The sequence below is a fragment of the Leptinotarsa decemlineata genome, unplaced genomic scaffold, assembly GCF_025532065.1.
Source record: "Leptinotarsa decemlineata unplaced genomic scaffold, Ldec_3_MD MMD2_tig00026328_RagTag_RagTag, whole genome shotgun sequence".
In the NCBI taxonomy this organism is placed as follows: domain Eukaryota; kingdom Metazoa; phylum Arthropoda; class Insecta; order Coleoptera; family Chrysomelidae; genus Leptinotarsa; species Leptinotarsa decemlineata.
The window spans coordinates 5,772,569-5,787,790 of record NW_027412688.1 but is presented as its reverse complement, the minus strand read 5'-3'; the positions used below and the strand labels follow the sequence as shown (position 1 = coordinate 5,787,790).

The 15,222-nt window shown below is 36.6% G+C and overlaps 1 protein-coding gene and 1 long non-coding RNA gene across 5 annotated transcripts in view; one reads left to right on the top strand and one right to left on the bottom strand.

The window, feature by feature from the left end:
• LOC111508092 (lipase 3) overlaps nucleotides 1-10,334 on the top strand; it is a 30,907-nt gene extending 20,573 nt beyond the window's left edge. The window contains exons 6-8 of one of the 3 annotated variants that reach the window (XM_023163516.2): nucleotides 5,154-5,238; nucleotides 5,299-5,441; nucleotides 9,977-10,324. In XM_023163516.2, the coding sequence (XP_023019284.2) occupies nucleotides 5,154-5,238; nucleotides 5,299-5,441; nucleotides 9,977-10,129 (381 nt within the window). In that variant the 3' untranslated portion in view covers nucleotides 10,130-10,324. Of the gene's footprint in view, nucleotides 1-5,153; nucleotides 5,239-5,298; nucleotides 5,533-9,976 lie in introns of all 3 variants that reach the window. The other 2 variants (XM_074182111.1, XM_023163522.2) reach the window with 2 other exon arrangements.
• LOC141485422 (uncharacterized) overlaps nucleotides 1-15,222 on the bottom strand; it is a 42,927-nt gene that overhangs the window by 5,315 nt on the left and 22,390 nt on the right. The window contains exon 1 of one of the 2 annotated variants that reach the window (XR_012467197.1): nucleotides 3,267-5,303. The exons of the other annotated variant lie outside the window; for it this stretch is intronic. This is a non-coding gene — a long non-coding RNA (uncharacterized lncRNA). Of the gene's footprint in view, nucleotides 1-3,266; nucleotides 5,304-15,222 lie in introns of those variants that run through there. 2 annotated transcript variants of the gene reach the window in all.

The window sequence follows — 15,222 nt, the reverse complement described above, 5'->3', positions numbered from 1 at the left end:
TTAACAGAAACATTCTGTGAAATGTGAAAACTTGTGAATGATTTTACTATATAAACTTATTCTAGAAACTTTGCAGTGTCATAAAACGTAAGTATTATTTTGTTGCAATTAGTTGCACATGTTTAAAATATCCACGATTGCTGAAGAATGAAGAAAAATAATTTTTTTTATACAAATTATTTCACACTCTATGTAATTTCCTTAGAAAATTTATTTTTCAAAAAAAAAAAATTATACTTTTTGACGTCTATGGACCTTTTTTGACAATCAACAACTTTTTTTATAAACATATCTCATTCATAGCTAACTAAATGAAACAAAAAAATATATACTGAATGATAAACAAATAAACAAAATATATAATCTACAGATTTTGGTTACAGGACGTTTGAAGACCCCTGTAGATGTTTTCACCTCGACTACTCTCGTAACATTGTCCTTTTCTGGAAATACTGTCGTGATTCTACCTAGTGGACAAGTATTTCTCGGAAGGTGACCATCTGCAATAACGACTACATCCCCAACCGCAACAGGTTCATCATCCTTGATCCATTTTGCACGCTTCGATAAAGTCGGTAAATATTCTTTGATCCATCTTGACCAAAATATCTCTGTCAGCCTTTGAGACTTCTTCCACTGCTTTCTTAGGTTTTGTTCTTCGAATTTTGTTGGAAATGGATTTTCTGAGGGCGAACTAATCAGTAGATGATTTGGCGTTAAACACTGAGGATCGGAAGGATCGGCTGAAACATAAGTTGATGATCTACTATTTACTGCATACTCAGCTTCCGCGAACAATGTTGATAAAATTTCATCCTCAGGAGATTTTTCCTTTAAAGTAACCCCCAAAATTTTCTTCACCGAGCCTATTAACTTTTTCCAGCATCCACCCATAAATCGACTACCAGGTGGAATGAAGTGCCATTCTATCTCCATCTCTGTCATTCTTCGAGTTAGCTCCTGGTGATCAAGTTCATGGTACAATTTCAAAAGTTCTTCATTCGCTCCCTTGAAATTTGTGCCATTCATCTGATTGGACCCTGGCGTGATATCATCCTCCTTATAGCCATTATTGTACCATCAGCAGTGAGGGAGTGTGCGATTTTCAAGTGAATTGCACGAATTGTCATACAAGTAAAAAGAACTCCCCACCGTTTCAACCATTCTAACCATCTATGGAAGATTGTTTTTGGAATCTTATCGTCCCATCCGATGCCACTTCGCCAGATTGTCTGTAGAATGATTTTTCCCTTAATAGACAAGAATGTGAGAAAGCCTAAGGGATCAAAAATCGTCATAACTAACTGCAAAACTTGGCGGTTTGTAGTAATCACCGTACCGTCAGTTATTTCTTTGGGAACCATATGATAAACGACTTTATATGTAAACGAATCAGATTTCACATCCCACCATACTCCTAAAATGCGGTACATCGATGACTTATTGAAATATTTTTCGACATGTTCGTTTCCGTATTTTGAGATAACCAAAGGTGAATTTGAAGACCAATTTACAATATCAAAACCACCATTTTTATGGAGTTCAATTATTCTTTCGATTTTTGAGAGTGCTTCTTGCTCTGTATCACAACAATCCAGATAGTCATCATCATAGAAATTTCTCTCAACATCTTTAAACAATTCAGGATATTTCGATTGCTTGGCATTTAAATTTTTAACATATTGTGCGGAACATGGAGAACAAGAAGCACCGAACATCATCACCTGTAACTCGTATTCATCTACCTGCCTATGTTGCTCGCCATTTCGCCAAAGAAACCGCTGTGCACATCTATCCCCCTTGTGAATTTTTACTCTATGGAACATCTCGGTTATATCCCCACAGAAACCCCATTTCGATCGACGAAAGCGCATCAGAACACCTGGTAATAAAGTCAGATAATCCGGACCTTGCAGAAGGTTTTAATTTAAGCTGGTACCATTACTCTTAGCGGCAGCGTCAAAAACAAGTCTCAACTTATTGGGCTTATTAGAATTTACGACACCAAAATGTGGAAGATACCATGTGCGAGAATTTTGTTCAATCGCCTTAGAAGTTTCTAATTTTCGAATTTACCCCTTTTTCATTTTTTTCTCGATACAAAACAACCTTCTCATAGCATTTGATTTACTTTCTGGTAAAGTTACATTGTCATTTTTCCAAATCAACCCTGTCTAATATCGTTTTTCATTTTCTAAATAAACTGTGTTTTTTTCCAAAATATCAAGGGCTCTTCTATGAGCAATGTCAATAATTCTATTATTAACGGAAACACCAAATGATTCGGTACTAAAAGATTTCCTGACTAGACGATTCAGTTCATCATTGTTATCGCAGGAACAAATGTGGAAGCTATATATATTTTGATCAGATTCTGAAGTGTTACCATGGATAACCCATCCTAAATTAGTTTTAGTAGAATTTGGACTATTTTCAGAACCCTGATAAACTTTTCTTGCTACTGTTAAATGGATATTGTCCTGACCTATGAGAACAGTACGATTTGCATCTACCATATCTTGAATAGGTAGTCCCTGAAGATGTACATAATCTTTGAAATTATCCATCACGATGGTTTGAGAAGGTAAAGACAAATTTGTTACTGTTCTCAAACCAGTCATTTGGAAGATTCTTGCCCCTTCATAAACTCCAGAAACTTTCAAATTGATACATTTTAAACCTTCATCATATGAAACGATATTCTTAGCCCATTGCATGCATAAAGGTTTGGTTTCCCCTGATAATCCTAGTTGTTCTGCGATCTGACTTTCTATCAAAGATATGGTTGACCCCTCATCGAACAGAGCATAAGTATTTATATACCCTTTTGGGCCATAAATTTTGATAGGAGCTATCCTGAGAAGAACTTTAGAATTATTGTTGGTGAGACAAACTGTTTGAACACTTTCATCAATTTTTTCAGTATGAGAAAGTTCATTAGAAACTTTACTTTTATGCAGAAGGATATGGTGGCGTAATTTGCATCCTTTAAAGCCGCAGCGTTGTTTTGATCTACAAAACCTCTTTGAATAACCAGTTTTCAAACAACAGAAGCAAATTTTGGTTTTGTATAATTTTGACCAACGAATATCTATGCTATCATTTTTCAATATGGAACAATTGTAAATTTCATGATCAGTTTTATTACAGTAAAGACATTTAGGGTCATCGTTTGCTTGATTTGTAGCAACCAAGATATTTTCCGATCTTGAATTATTAAATTTTTTCTGATGGTGGGTGGTAGTAGGGAATGTTATTTGACTTACATAACATGCTGCTGAAGATGATTCATTTGCCCAGATTCCAAAATCTTTCAAATTCACCTTACCTCCTTTTAGCACCATCTTCTGTCCCCATTGTGATTTCTGACTATTGGGTAATTTTCCTACCAACTGCTCCAGTAGGAACGGATTATTCAAATGATTACTTGCCTCAAATTGCTCCATCGTAACCACCAGGTTATTGACGTGACATGAAAATTTAACAAAATTATTAAAATCGCCATCTCTAATAAATTGCAAATTCTGAGTTTTGTTTATCAAAGAACCAATGACGTATTCTGGACGACCAAAACGCATTTCTAATGTTTCAATAACATGAATAATATTTTTAGGGTGCAATAATAAACTCCTTACCGCTTCAAGAGCTTCTCCTTTCAGGCACCTCTGTAACATCAGCATCACTTCATCATCTGGGTATCGACACATTACAGTTTTTCTGTTGAATTGGCTGATGAATAACGGCCAGTCTTCTGGTTTGCCATCAAAAAAAGGTAGTTCCTTAGCAATTGCATGATTATTTGAACAATTTTCCCTCGAACAACTTCTAATGGCATCGGCAACAAGATGACATAATTTAGAAATGTCATTTTCCTGTGACACATTTGTGTTTGGAATTTTCGTTATTTCTGATGAAAAAGTAACAGAATGCACTTCACACGTATCGACCCATTCTTGTACTCCTCTGAACATGCTTTTTTTTATCTGTACTCTCTGCAAGCGATTTTTTCGAACTGATATCTCTTGTAGAGCATAACTCTTCCTCAGTCTCCAACGCTAAACGCTTCCTTTCAATTTCTACCCTCTTTGAAGATACCTTGGATTCATTTGATTTCCTTGCTGATATTCTAGTAGAATCTGATACTTTTGATGGATACCTGATTGATCCTGGATCTGTTCCATCCCTACTGCCAGTTCTATTAGATTGTACATGAAATCCGGAACCTTTCGGCTCTTCTATGGGAGCTGGACAATTTCCAGCACCTGAGTTGCGTCTCCTTGCTGATGCGAAGACATGAAAATATTTGATTCTGACTGAACAGTGTCATGAATACTTTGAATATTACTCTCTAATGCCAGCGGCCATCGAACATAATCATCAAAATTATTGGTCTTGCCAGCATTTTTTCTCTGAGATCTTCTTCGATATTCAGACATGTTTCCTTTTCAGTACGTATTTGTGGACTGTAAATACTATATTTTGATGTCTAATCCGGTTAAAGGACCATGTAATTTCCTTAGAAACTTTATTTTTCCAGAAAATACCAAATTATACTTTTTGACGTCTATTGACATTTTTTGACAATCAACAACTACAACTTTTTTTATAAACATATCTCATTCATAGCTAACTAAATGGAACAAAAAAATATATACTGAATGATAAACAAATAAACAAAATATATAATCTGTAACACTCTATATTAGAAAATAAACCCTATTAAATAAAACTTATGTATCCTTGAATGTAGTACATACCTTCACCAACAACATATACATAGCAATTTTTCTCACCAATATAACACAAATTGTAAATTAATAAATAAGCAAACAAATGAGATTTGAGGAATTATTCAAAACAAACACATGCTTAGTGAACAAACGCTAGGTTTCAACTGCTCTCATGTCGCAAATAATGGACATACACAGGTAGGGCTCGAAAAGTAGTTTTTTCGTGTTAATTATATTACTATTTCAAAAACTATCAGGCATATTCGACACATATTTGAAAAAAAATGTAAAACATTGCAAACAACCAAAATTTCCGAGACAACACCAACACAAAACGACATGAAACAAACGAATGGCTTCATCTGTGATTCTGATAAGGTGGTGGTATCATAAGCCTAATGAAAAGACAAATATATGTTTCAGGATTCACTTCCTTCATTATTTACCGCAATACCTGCAGGATGTTCGACAAAACAACTTTGGCACTTTGCTCAGCTTATAGAGTCAGGTTGGTGATTCATTTCTCATATATTTTCATGGGTATAATTTGAAATTAAAAATATTTTAGGAAATTTCGAAACATTCGATTGGGGAGAAAAAGAAAATATAAAAAAATATGGAACTAAAACTCCATCAAGCTATGATTTCAGAAAAATTACTTTTCCAGTGGCCCTGATTTTCGGAAGAAATGACATGATAGTTACAAAAGAAGTAGGTTACTTTCAGCGAACATTTGTTGGAATCTGTTCAATTCGATATGTATTTCATTAATCAAGACTACACTCTCATTATCAATACATAGGTATGACAAGTAGCTATCATCTGGGTCGAAACCCAGAATTTTGCTGAGATATTGTTGAAGATACGAAAATGAATATTTAGAAATTATGTTTCGAAATAATAATCTTTCCGAACTGGTAAACGCTGACGGAAAATAACTACTTCCTCGGCTAATACCACGCCGGATAATGAATTACATCCGACACTCTCAGACGCAAGCTTCATATATGTAGCGAAGCCGTATTGAAATTATTCGAGTCTCAGGTACTATTCTGTCTGGATAAGATCTTTCCTGTAGGTACTGACGAGAGATAATACCTCGAAACCAGGTGCAGGTGACCTACTTGAATAATTTCAGTATGGTCCCGCTGCTGGATGGACAAGAAACTTCTGCGAGACTACCCTCTGTGAGGTATCTTGCATAAATGTCTGTCGGATGTAATTACAGCGGGAATGTGTGATTTATAGCTAAGTGTGGAGTCTAGGGTCACACCTAGATCTTTGGTTTCAATAGCAGAATGTAAGATCCGATTATTCATACCATACTCGAAAGTAATTGGGTGATGTGTTCGATGAAATCGGGGAATTTGGCATTTGGATGCATTCAAACACATACCATTTTGCGAACACCAATTAGATAGGCAACCTATATCGTTTTGTAGACACAATGTATCAGCTTCACTTTTAATTATTTTAAAACATTTTAAATCGTCGGCAAATAGCAAAGCTTCGATTTCATGGAAACAGCTGATTAGATCGTTGATAAAAAGGTTGTACAACAGTGGTCCTAAATTTGAATCTTGTGGAACACCCGATGTAACTGCGATGGTATGAGAATAGTAATGATTAACTGTAAATTCCATTTCGAATTATTCATTTTCTTATACGTATCTATCTCTCCTCGATAGTTTTTAATATTGTTAAAGAGTTTAGTTTTCAATACTTGATTACTATTTCCAAACACTTATTTCAAAAATCCTGTAGTACTTCTCATACTTCGAAAAGTAACTGTAAGCTTTCATCATGAAAAGTTCTTTCAATCATTCCATCATTTTGTCGGCAAGTTCAGACAATAAAACAGGTAGGTAAATCCAGAAGATCGGAACCTCCACTGCAACCTGCGATGGTTGATTGAGGCTCATATAAAGGGGTTCAATATAGGAGGGTTACAAACTGTCACGTTTGTGATGTCATTGTGATGATAGATGGTAGATTACACCTTGAGAGATGTGCTCTCAGCAACTATGTCTTCCAGCAAGGAAACTTATTGGAATATAATTCAACTAAAATTCTAGCAATTGAAGATAATGAGCCTAAGAAAATTTTCCAGACAGTAATGTTCCTCAACAGAAAAACTGTAATATCAAACACCTCAGTGCTACTTGGTATTGATAAAAAAATCATTAAATTCAGGATATTCATAACAATCATTTGCTAAGTTCCTATTATTAATGTTTTTTTTATGTTTTTCACAATTTTCATGAGTCTAATGAATTTTTGTTATCTGACTTCAACTATTCGTAGCAATGTTCTCTTACTTCAGTTTTAAATCCTCTCGGTAGGTGTCTCTGATCATACTTTCAAATTGTGTTCCATAATTATATTTCAGTTCAGCACAGAATGATTTTCCTGAATACCAAGTCAATTTTCATTGACAAAATTCTAATTTCTTGGTACAATATCACAGGTATGCTGTGACAATATGGTTATCATGCAGGTGTTTTATAAACCTATGGCATATTTGAATGTTTCATTTTTATGTAACTGTCAATGCTTCTAAATGATATGTACTTCATATTCAATTTTGGAAACTGGAAGAGAAAGACCTCTTATAACAACTACTGGTATAGTTGTTCAAGTAAATTAATAGTGCAACCTATCTTTAAAAATATAGTTAGGGAGCTAACTAATTTTGTTATTTAATAATTTAATAATCATTCCTAATTAGATAAGAACCACAATAAATATATTGTATATATATATATATATATATATATATATATATATATATATATATGAAAGTGTCCAATATCCATATAGTCTTTTTCAACTAAAATTACTTTTTTAATCCTTTTAATCCTTCTTCGATAATATTAAATACTTTTTCTTTAATTAGCTCTATTATCTTCTTATCAAATTTTGGAAAATTATTTTTACGCCTGATGATTTCCCCAAATCAACTCGTTGGGATTGAAATCACGAAAATAGAGGGGAAGTCTCAGTACGGTGTGTCCACACTTTTCAGCAGTACTCTCAAGGGCAACTTCAAGTAGTTGGTTTTTGGTATAGTTTTGGAAAATTATTTTTACGCCTGATGCCTTATTTCAATTTTCCCCAAATCAGCTTGATGGGATTGAAAACAGAAAAATAGGGGGGAAGTCTCAGTATGGTGTGTCCATACTTTACAGCAATACTCTCAAGGGCATACACTTTTTCAAATGTTTTTATCTGTAAAACTTCAAGTAGTTGGTTTTTGGTATAGTTATCTTCAAAATACAAATTGTTATTCATTAAAAAACTTTGCATTTCATCTTTCCTCGAATTTTTATTTGGTACTTGGATGAGCTAGTCGCATCCAAATTTGGTATCGATGTGGTATTCATGTTCTTATGATAGTCAAAATCACAGTCCTCAAGTTTTTTCCACATAATTTCAAAGAACCAAGGTAGGTCTGAAGTGAGTGTGTCTATTCGACCCTCCACCGCAACCTGCAAGGGTTTATTGTGGCTCGCACCTATTCGCACTCGACCAAATAAACCCAGCTTCTTAACTGAGCCGATTAGTTTGTATGGTGAGTGGTCTTTCAGGTCAGATGGTGAAGTACGGATCTGCCGAACTCAAAGAACCTGATTCGATCCCCAGCGGGGCAGGCGCAAAGTATATGCTCTGCAGTTTCATCATTTTCCAGACGGAGGCGACACACACTGTCTTCCGACAGTCCAAGTCTCTACATGTGATTATTCAAATGCCAGTGACCTGTAAGAAGGTCTGTTAGACATCGTAGTTCATCCCTGCTATAGTCCAACAACTGTTTGGAATCAAGCTTCGAAGGGTGAATGAACGCCTTGGAGTGAGCCAATCCTGGGAGATTCTGCCAGAAGTCCATAACTCTCCTTGCCATCCAGGTGTTAAGTGTTTATTTGGCAAAGCCCAAAGCGATGCCAATGCCAGGTTCTGGTCCAATGAAGCCGCTTGCAGCAGCCTCCTTTGCAAGAGAGTCAGCAGCTTCATTGCCTTCCAGGCCAGTATGGCCTTAACAATCTGTTAAGTCTTCCTATCGAGGAGAGTCTTTTTTGGCAGTTTGCTACCAATTTAGACGTTGCTCGGTGGGAGCCAAGAGCTTCCAACGCCGCTTGACTGTCCGAGAATATTTTTATTGACATCAAAGAACCAAACTTGAGATGTCGATTCTTATGTACATTGAAACATACTCTCTGTGTTTCAATATTCGAATGCATCCGAATCTTATTAACTGGTATCTCTTTTTCGCATCTTTCACCAGCGCTATTGGAATCACTACACAGGAAAAGGTCTGCGTTGTTATCACACTTGTTATTACTATTAGTACTTGTCGAAAGACGCCACATTTTAAACAGATAACAAAAATTTTAAGTAATTATAACTACCAATATCGAATTCCAAATCGCGATCAGTTCCAGAACTGAACATTGGCAATACGATGGCTCGCATTCTATTCGTCACCGTAACATGACTTCATAATTTAATTTTATGACTCTTCAGCCAATCATTAAACTCGGTTAGTAAAAATCATCCAATACGAACCGCCAATTCTTCAGTCTACGTGCACTAGCTGGCAGCGGCTATATCTCTTTGTATTGGTTTTTTGGGCTTTTGAGGTCACCGATAGCTTCAAGTGTTCACAATAAAGATTACTTCAAGTTATACTCTCGCATGAATACTGAATTACACGATAGAAAAAGTACTCTCAAAACAGCTACTTCCATATGAACATTGAATTTTACGAATGTTTGGAGTACAAACTGAATAAGAACATTTGATTTTCACATATATTTTTTCTTTCTTGTAATTCAGTGATCTTGTGAAAGTAGTTGTTTCGGAATGGCTTTCTCTTCCAATTTGTATCTGAAAGACATCCCGATGCATGATTTGTAAGTCTTTGTGGAAAGTTTATTTTGAACTCAAATGCTTTGTACAAGCAGTATAACGAGTTTCAGTCAAACGCAAATTCAAAAAACTTACATTAATTGCAAGTAAATTGGATGAGTTATATTTTATATTCATTTCAGATATAAATGCCATTTCAGATATGTCATTTCAGATATAAATATGTCATTCGTATTGGATGACATTATTAATGTCATTTTCATAGCTAACTGAAATGACAAGAGTAACATGAAGAGTATGATTGTTTTACCGATTACTTATAAATTAGTCAATATTGAATCATTTATATTCAGATAATCAAATAAGCAATTTTTTTGTAGGACGTGAAAATTGTATCCAGGTTGTTACCCAACGTGATTGCTGATTATGAAGTGCCAGATGACAGGTTTGGTCATCTTGATTTTGTGATGGCAAAAAATGTTGATGTCGTATTGAATAGGAAAGTAATAAAACTATTGAAGAAATATGACTAGTAACGGAAATCTAAGCAGCAAAATTGGATTCGTACGAATTAATGGTCGAAGAGAGCCTTCGTAAGAAATTTATGAATAACAACTTTCTTCTGGGATAATTTCCTTTACAGGAGATTTATAGATGAACCATAGTGGAATTGATATTTTTGAACAACATAAATATATATATATATATATATATATATATATATATATATATATATATATATATATATATATATATAGTTTTTTTTATGGAAAAAACAAGGTGAATAGTTTTTGGCCTCTTCAGATGAAAAGCTTGTTTCATTATAAAATACACAGTTATAACTGAGAGTTGGGATTTTATTTCATGAAATAATGAAACTTGGCATATTACTTTCTACAAAAACCGCCAAATATAGATACTGTGGAGTATACAGGATCGTTTTGGTTGCGCAAACGCAAAGGACAGTCTGTCGACAGTTCAAATCGAGGAGATACCTACTTTCCGAGCTTTTTGACCTTTCCAATACGTTTCAAACCATCAAAACCACATGGGAGCGTACGCCCAGTTCCTCCGCCATCCCACGCACCGTTTGTGATGGGTCAGTCTCCACCAGTGTCTTTAATTTCTCGTCCTGGATTACTGTAGGTCGACCAATTCTGGGCTCATCTCCGGAACGAAATTTCGAAAATCAACGTTGAACAGTGCGTTCATTAACACTATCATTGCCAAGCTGAGAAATGCAAAAAATAAAAATTTAACATGGTATTAAAACTGACAAAACTTTTGAAACAACTTAAAACTAAGGCACTTGTGATGCACTGTTTGGAATCTTTGGTGTAGTAATAAATCATACTGGAGTTTAATCCCAACACCAAACCGTTATTTCAACACCTCAACACGTGTTTTGATCACCAAGTGATCATCTTTGATAATTTGGCTGATGGTCACAACAAAGTTCGCATGTACACAAGTGTCCAGACATGAACATAGTTTCGATTTCAACATGTGGGTTAGGACGAATGTAATTGAGCCTTTTATCTATCAAAATAATTCAACAAACGAGCGGTACATACATTTGGTAGTAAATTATTTGGAAGATGCTCACAGCTGCTGGTTTCAACAATGTGGTGCTCCAGCACATAACGCCAATTGTCTGTGATTTTTTGAACCGTCGCTTCCCAGGACAGTGGATTGGGACTCATGGTGATACATCCTGGCCTGCAAGGTCCCCCGACCTAACCCCACTAGACTTTTTCCTTTGGGGATATATCAATAATCAAGTGTAGTCTCATAATTTCCAAAATGAAGAAGATTTGCTGAGATTGTTTACTGTGTCCTTCAACAATTTTGTTCAGAATATGTTTTAAATTCGTCTGTGAGACGAGCGTTGTTGTGCTTACATTATAACGGCGGGTTATTCGAACACTTGTTATTAGTTTCTGTTTATTTCTTTTAATACATATTAGCTCCTGGTTATTAAATTACAATTACATTATTTAAACTGAACTTTTGATATTGCGACTCATCTTTATATCCAACAACGCAAAAATTCCGGCAAGTGGTGAGTTAAAATTCAACTATAAATAAGACTAATCAATTTAGTTCATGTATCAAAATATGATATTTTTTTCCAGCGCGTACTATCTAAAATTCAATCGACCCCGTATCACTTATCCTCATGTTGTTTATTCTTACCTTGGACACAGTATATTTATACAATTTGTAGGGCATCTATTTTCGAATAGAGACTTCATTAGGACACCAATCAAAATACAATAAAAAAAAAACTTGAAAATGGGCAATGCACACAAATTGAAAGGGTATTAGGAGAGATTATTTTTGGGAAAGAAAGGTTTTGGCTCTCTACTTCTCCATCGTGATTCAAAAAATGTGGGAATCTTCCAAACAAAGGAAGAAAGCAATCAGTTTCAAGAAGTAACTCTATACAAAGATGTGAATATGGAGCAAAGAAGTAACTTTCAGACACAAACTGGAGGAAAGAGCTCCCAGCATAAAATTACGACTTTTTGCCACGAAGTGGGTACAATTCACTCATGTCATTGATGATAGTACGTACATGACATTCATTCGCTTATTTGATTAGGTACTGCCATCAATGACATGGGTAGATTTGACCCATTCCATGACAAAAAAATTTAATTTTATGAACGAATCGAGTGTTTTTTTTATGTTATCCGTATTTGATACTGAAGAGCCAATAAAGCTTGTCCCCCACTTGTCCGGTAAAGCACAGCACGGCCCGTCCCATCAAAATAAGGATAGGATTGGAACAATGAAAATGAATGGACAACCGCCCACTCGCCCGGCACGGCACAGCCAAGAGCGTCCGCCACCGCCGGAAAGGATTCCAGCTCTCGGATCCTGTCCGGCAAATAACGGTACGTGCTGTGACGGAGTGGCCAAGTGAGCACGTCGCCGGTCAGCGTCTGCCAGCATCAACTTGTCCAAAAGTGCCTGGGAAGTTTCTGTCTCTCTGTTTTTCTATTCCATCATTTGACAGCACGGTGTCAGATGGTACCTATGAAAATGGACGAGGAAAAATCCAGAAGTTCGAAAAATTCCAATCGCTTTCCGAATCGGAAGGACGAAATCCCGACCTTGAGGTTCGGAAGATTGAACGCTGTGTACACAATTGGAGGCTAAGATCACGTCGACGAGATATTACGCGTCTCGTATCCAATGTATGATGGATTACAGGGCGGCAAATAGGCCTTTCACGCCCGCAGTGCGGCGAATAGCCGCCAATCTACGACGACCGCCAAACAGCGCTGCCTTGATAGGATATGAATGTTAGTGGCTGCTAAGAAGTCACTAGTGAGGAGAGCGGGAAGTATCCCGGAATACCTTAGGTTCCGCGAGAAACCTTACCAATTATTCCAAGAGTCTCCACGTGTTGTGGATAATCCGCCGGCCGCTGATCAGGTGGAATTCTTCTTGAATGATATCTATGAACACCCGCAGCCACTCAACTTAGACACTCCAGCCCTAGCGCAGTTCGAAGCTTTCAACAGATGACTTTCGAAGGGCCTTTGTTGGTTCCAAGAACTTAGCTGCTCCAGGTCCAGATGGGCTGAACACTTATTGTCCAGAGTTTTTGAGTGGTCGAGAGGCGGACCATTCTTATCCCCAAAAGCGGAGATTTGTCGATTCCTAAGAATCACAGACCAACAACATGCTTGAATTCGTGTTATCAGTTGTTTACCAGCATCTTATACACACGAATACTCACCGCAGTTGACCGAGTGTTCGAACGGATATATGAGCAGATAGGGTCGAAGAGAGGAGTCGCTGGATGTAAAGAGAACCTGCTCATCGATAGATGTGTAACGCAGGACTCGATACAATATAAGCGTAACCTCTCTATAGCCTGGATCGATTACCGTAAGACATTTGATACAAGTTCGCATGAGCTCATCTTGCATTTGCTCAGATGCCTTGCGGTACTCAACAACATAGTGGGATGCAATGAACAACTGATACCACTTTGGCGAACTCGCTTCATCATAACATCTGGTCAAGCAAGGGTCCAAACAGGGTGAGTCACTTTCAGAAGGGGTGTATATCAGGGTGATTTCCTCAGTTACCTTCTCTTCTGTATCTCACCATTGCCATTATCTGTTGCGCTCAGAAATACTCAAGGGTATAACTGTGGCACCCCCGGTAACCGGAGGCACAAGGTCACCCATCTGTTTTATATGGATGATCTTAAACTTTATGCCTCTGTAGAGAAGGATCTCCATCATTCCTTGAGGGTGGTGGAAGAGTACACGCATGCTATCAGTATGAAATTCGGGATAGACAAATGTACAATGGTCCATCTCGAAATAGATGGACGCATTCTACATCACCTGGATGCCGGAGAGACGTATACTTACCACGGGGTGGAACAACGCCACTCACAAGAGGTAACATCAGTGAAAAACTCTCTCCGCGGCAAGTATCAGCACAAACTTCGACAGATCTGGTCATCGGAACCGTTGAGGAAGAACAAAGTTGCTGCAACAAATATGCTTGCCGTTCCAATCTTACTCTACTCGTTTGGAGTAGTGAACTGAACTCGCGAGAAGCTGTATCAACTCGACGTAAAGACCCGAAAAATGATGCATCTCTAAAGGAGTTTGCATCCCAAATCGTCCGTTCGACTGTTGTACTTCCCCCGACAACAGGGAGGCCGTGGACTTTTGAGTATCCTTGAGGTTTTTTGCTTGAATCTAGTATAGTGCAAGTGATCCACAGAAAATAATTTTGTTTCATATTTTTTATGACACATTGCAAGACTTAGAAAAGCGTTTCAGACGGATAGGTATAATCTCTATTGAAAATAATTTTAATGAGAAATTTTTGAGTGGCATTGATAACCCCGAGATGATTATCAGTAATACCTCCCCTCACAATTATTCCATAGTTGATATGTGACTGTACTAGATTGACATATAAGTAATGTTCGTAGCTGTCAAAAATCTTTTCGAAAAACTTGAATTTGTTCAGTAGAAACTTTATTTCATTCGCAACATATTCTGCGTGCTTATTCCATCTTACATTGTTGTCTATTATTATGCCAAGATACTTTATATGTTCTTTCATATTTATATTCATTGTGTCATTGCCATTATGGATTTACAACGAAGTGTAATTTGGCAAGTTTTTTGCTGAAATAAGTGAAAGGTACAAAGTGAGTTTTTTTGTATTGATTGTCAGCAACCTGCTCTTGAACCAACTGACAATTTTTATGAAATCTCCCTCAACCTTGTACTTCGATTCTTTCCAAGTATCAGCGCGATATAGTACGGCTGTATCATCAGCGAACCTAATAATGGTAACCTAATAGTAGATAATAAATAGAAGAGGCTCCAACACCAGTCCTTGGGGGATTCTATGATACAATGAGAACTAAGTATTTCATTTATTTTGACGCACTGTTTCCTACCAGAGAGATAGCTTTCAAATAATTTCAGCGATGTCCCTCTGAAACCAATGTTTTACATTACCTTTATTAATTTCTTATGTGAAACCGTATCAAAAGTTTTGACCAGATCAACAATGACACAAAGACATGGTTTACCATTATCCATAGAATCGTAAATTTCTCTTATTAGGTGAATCA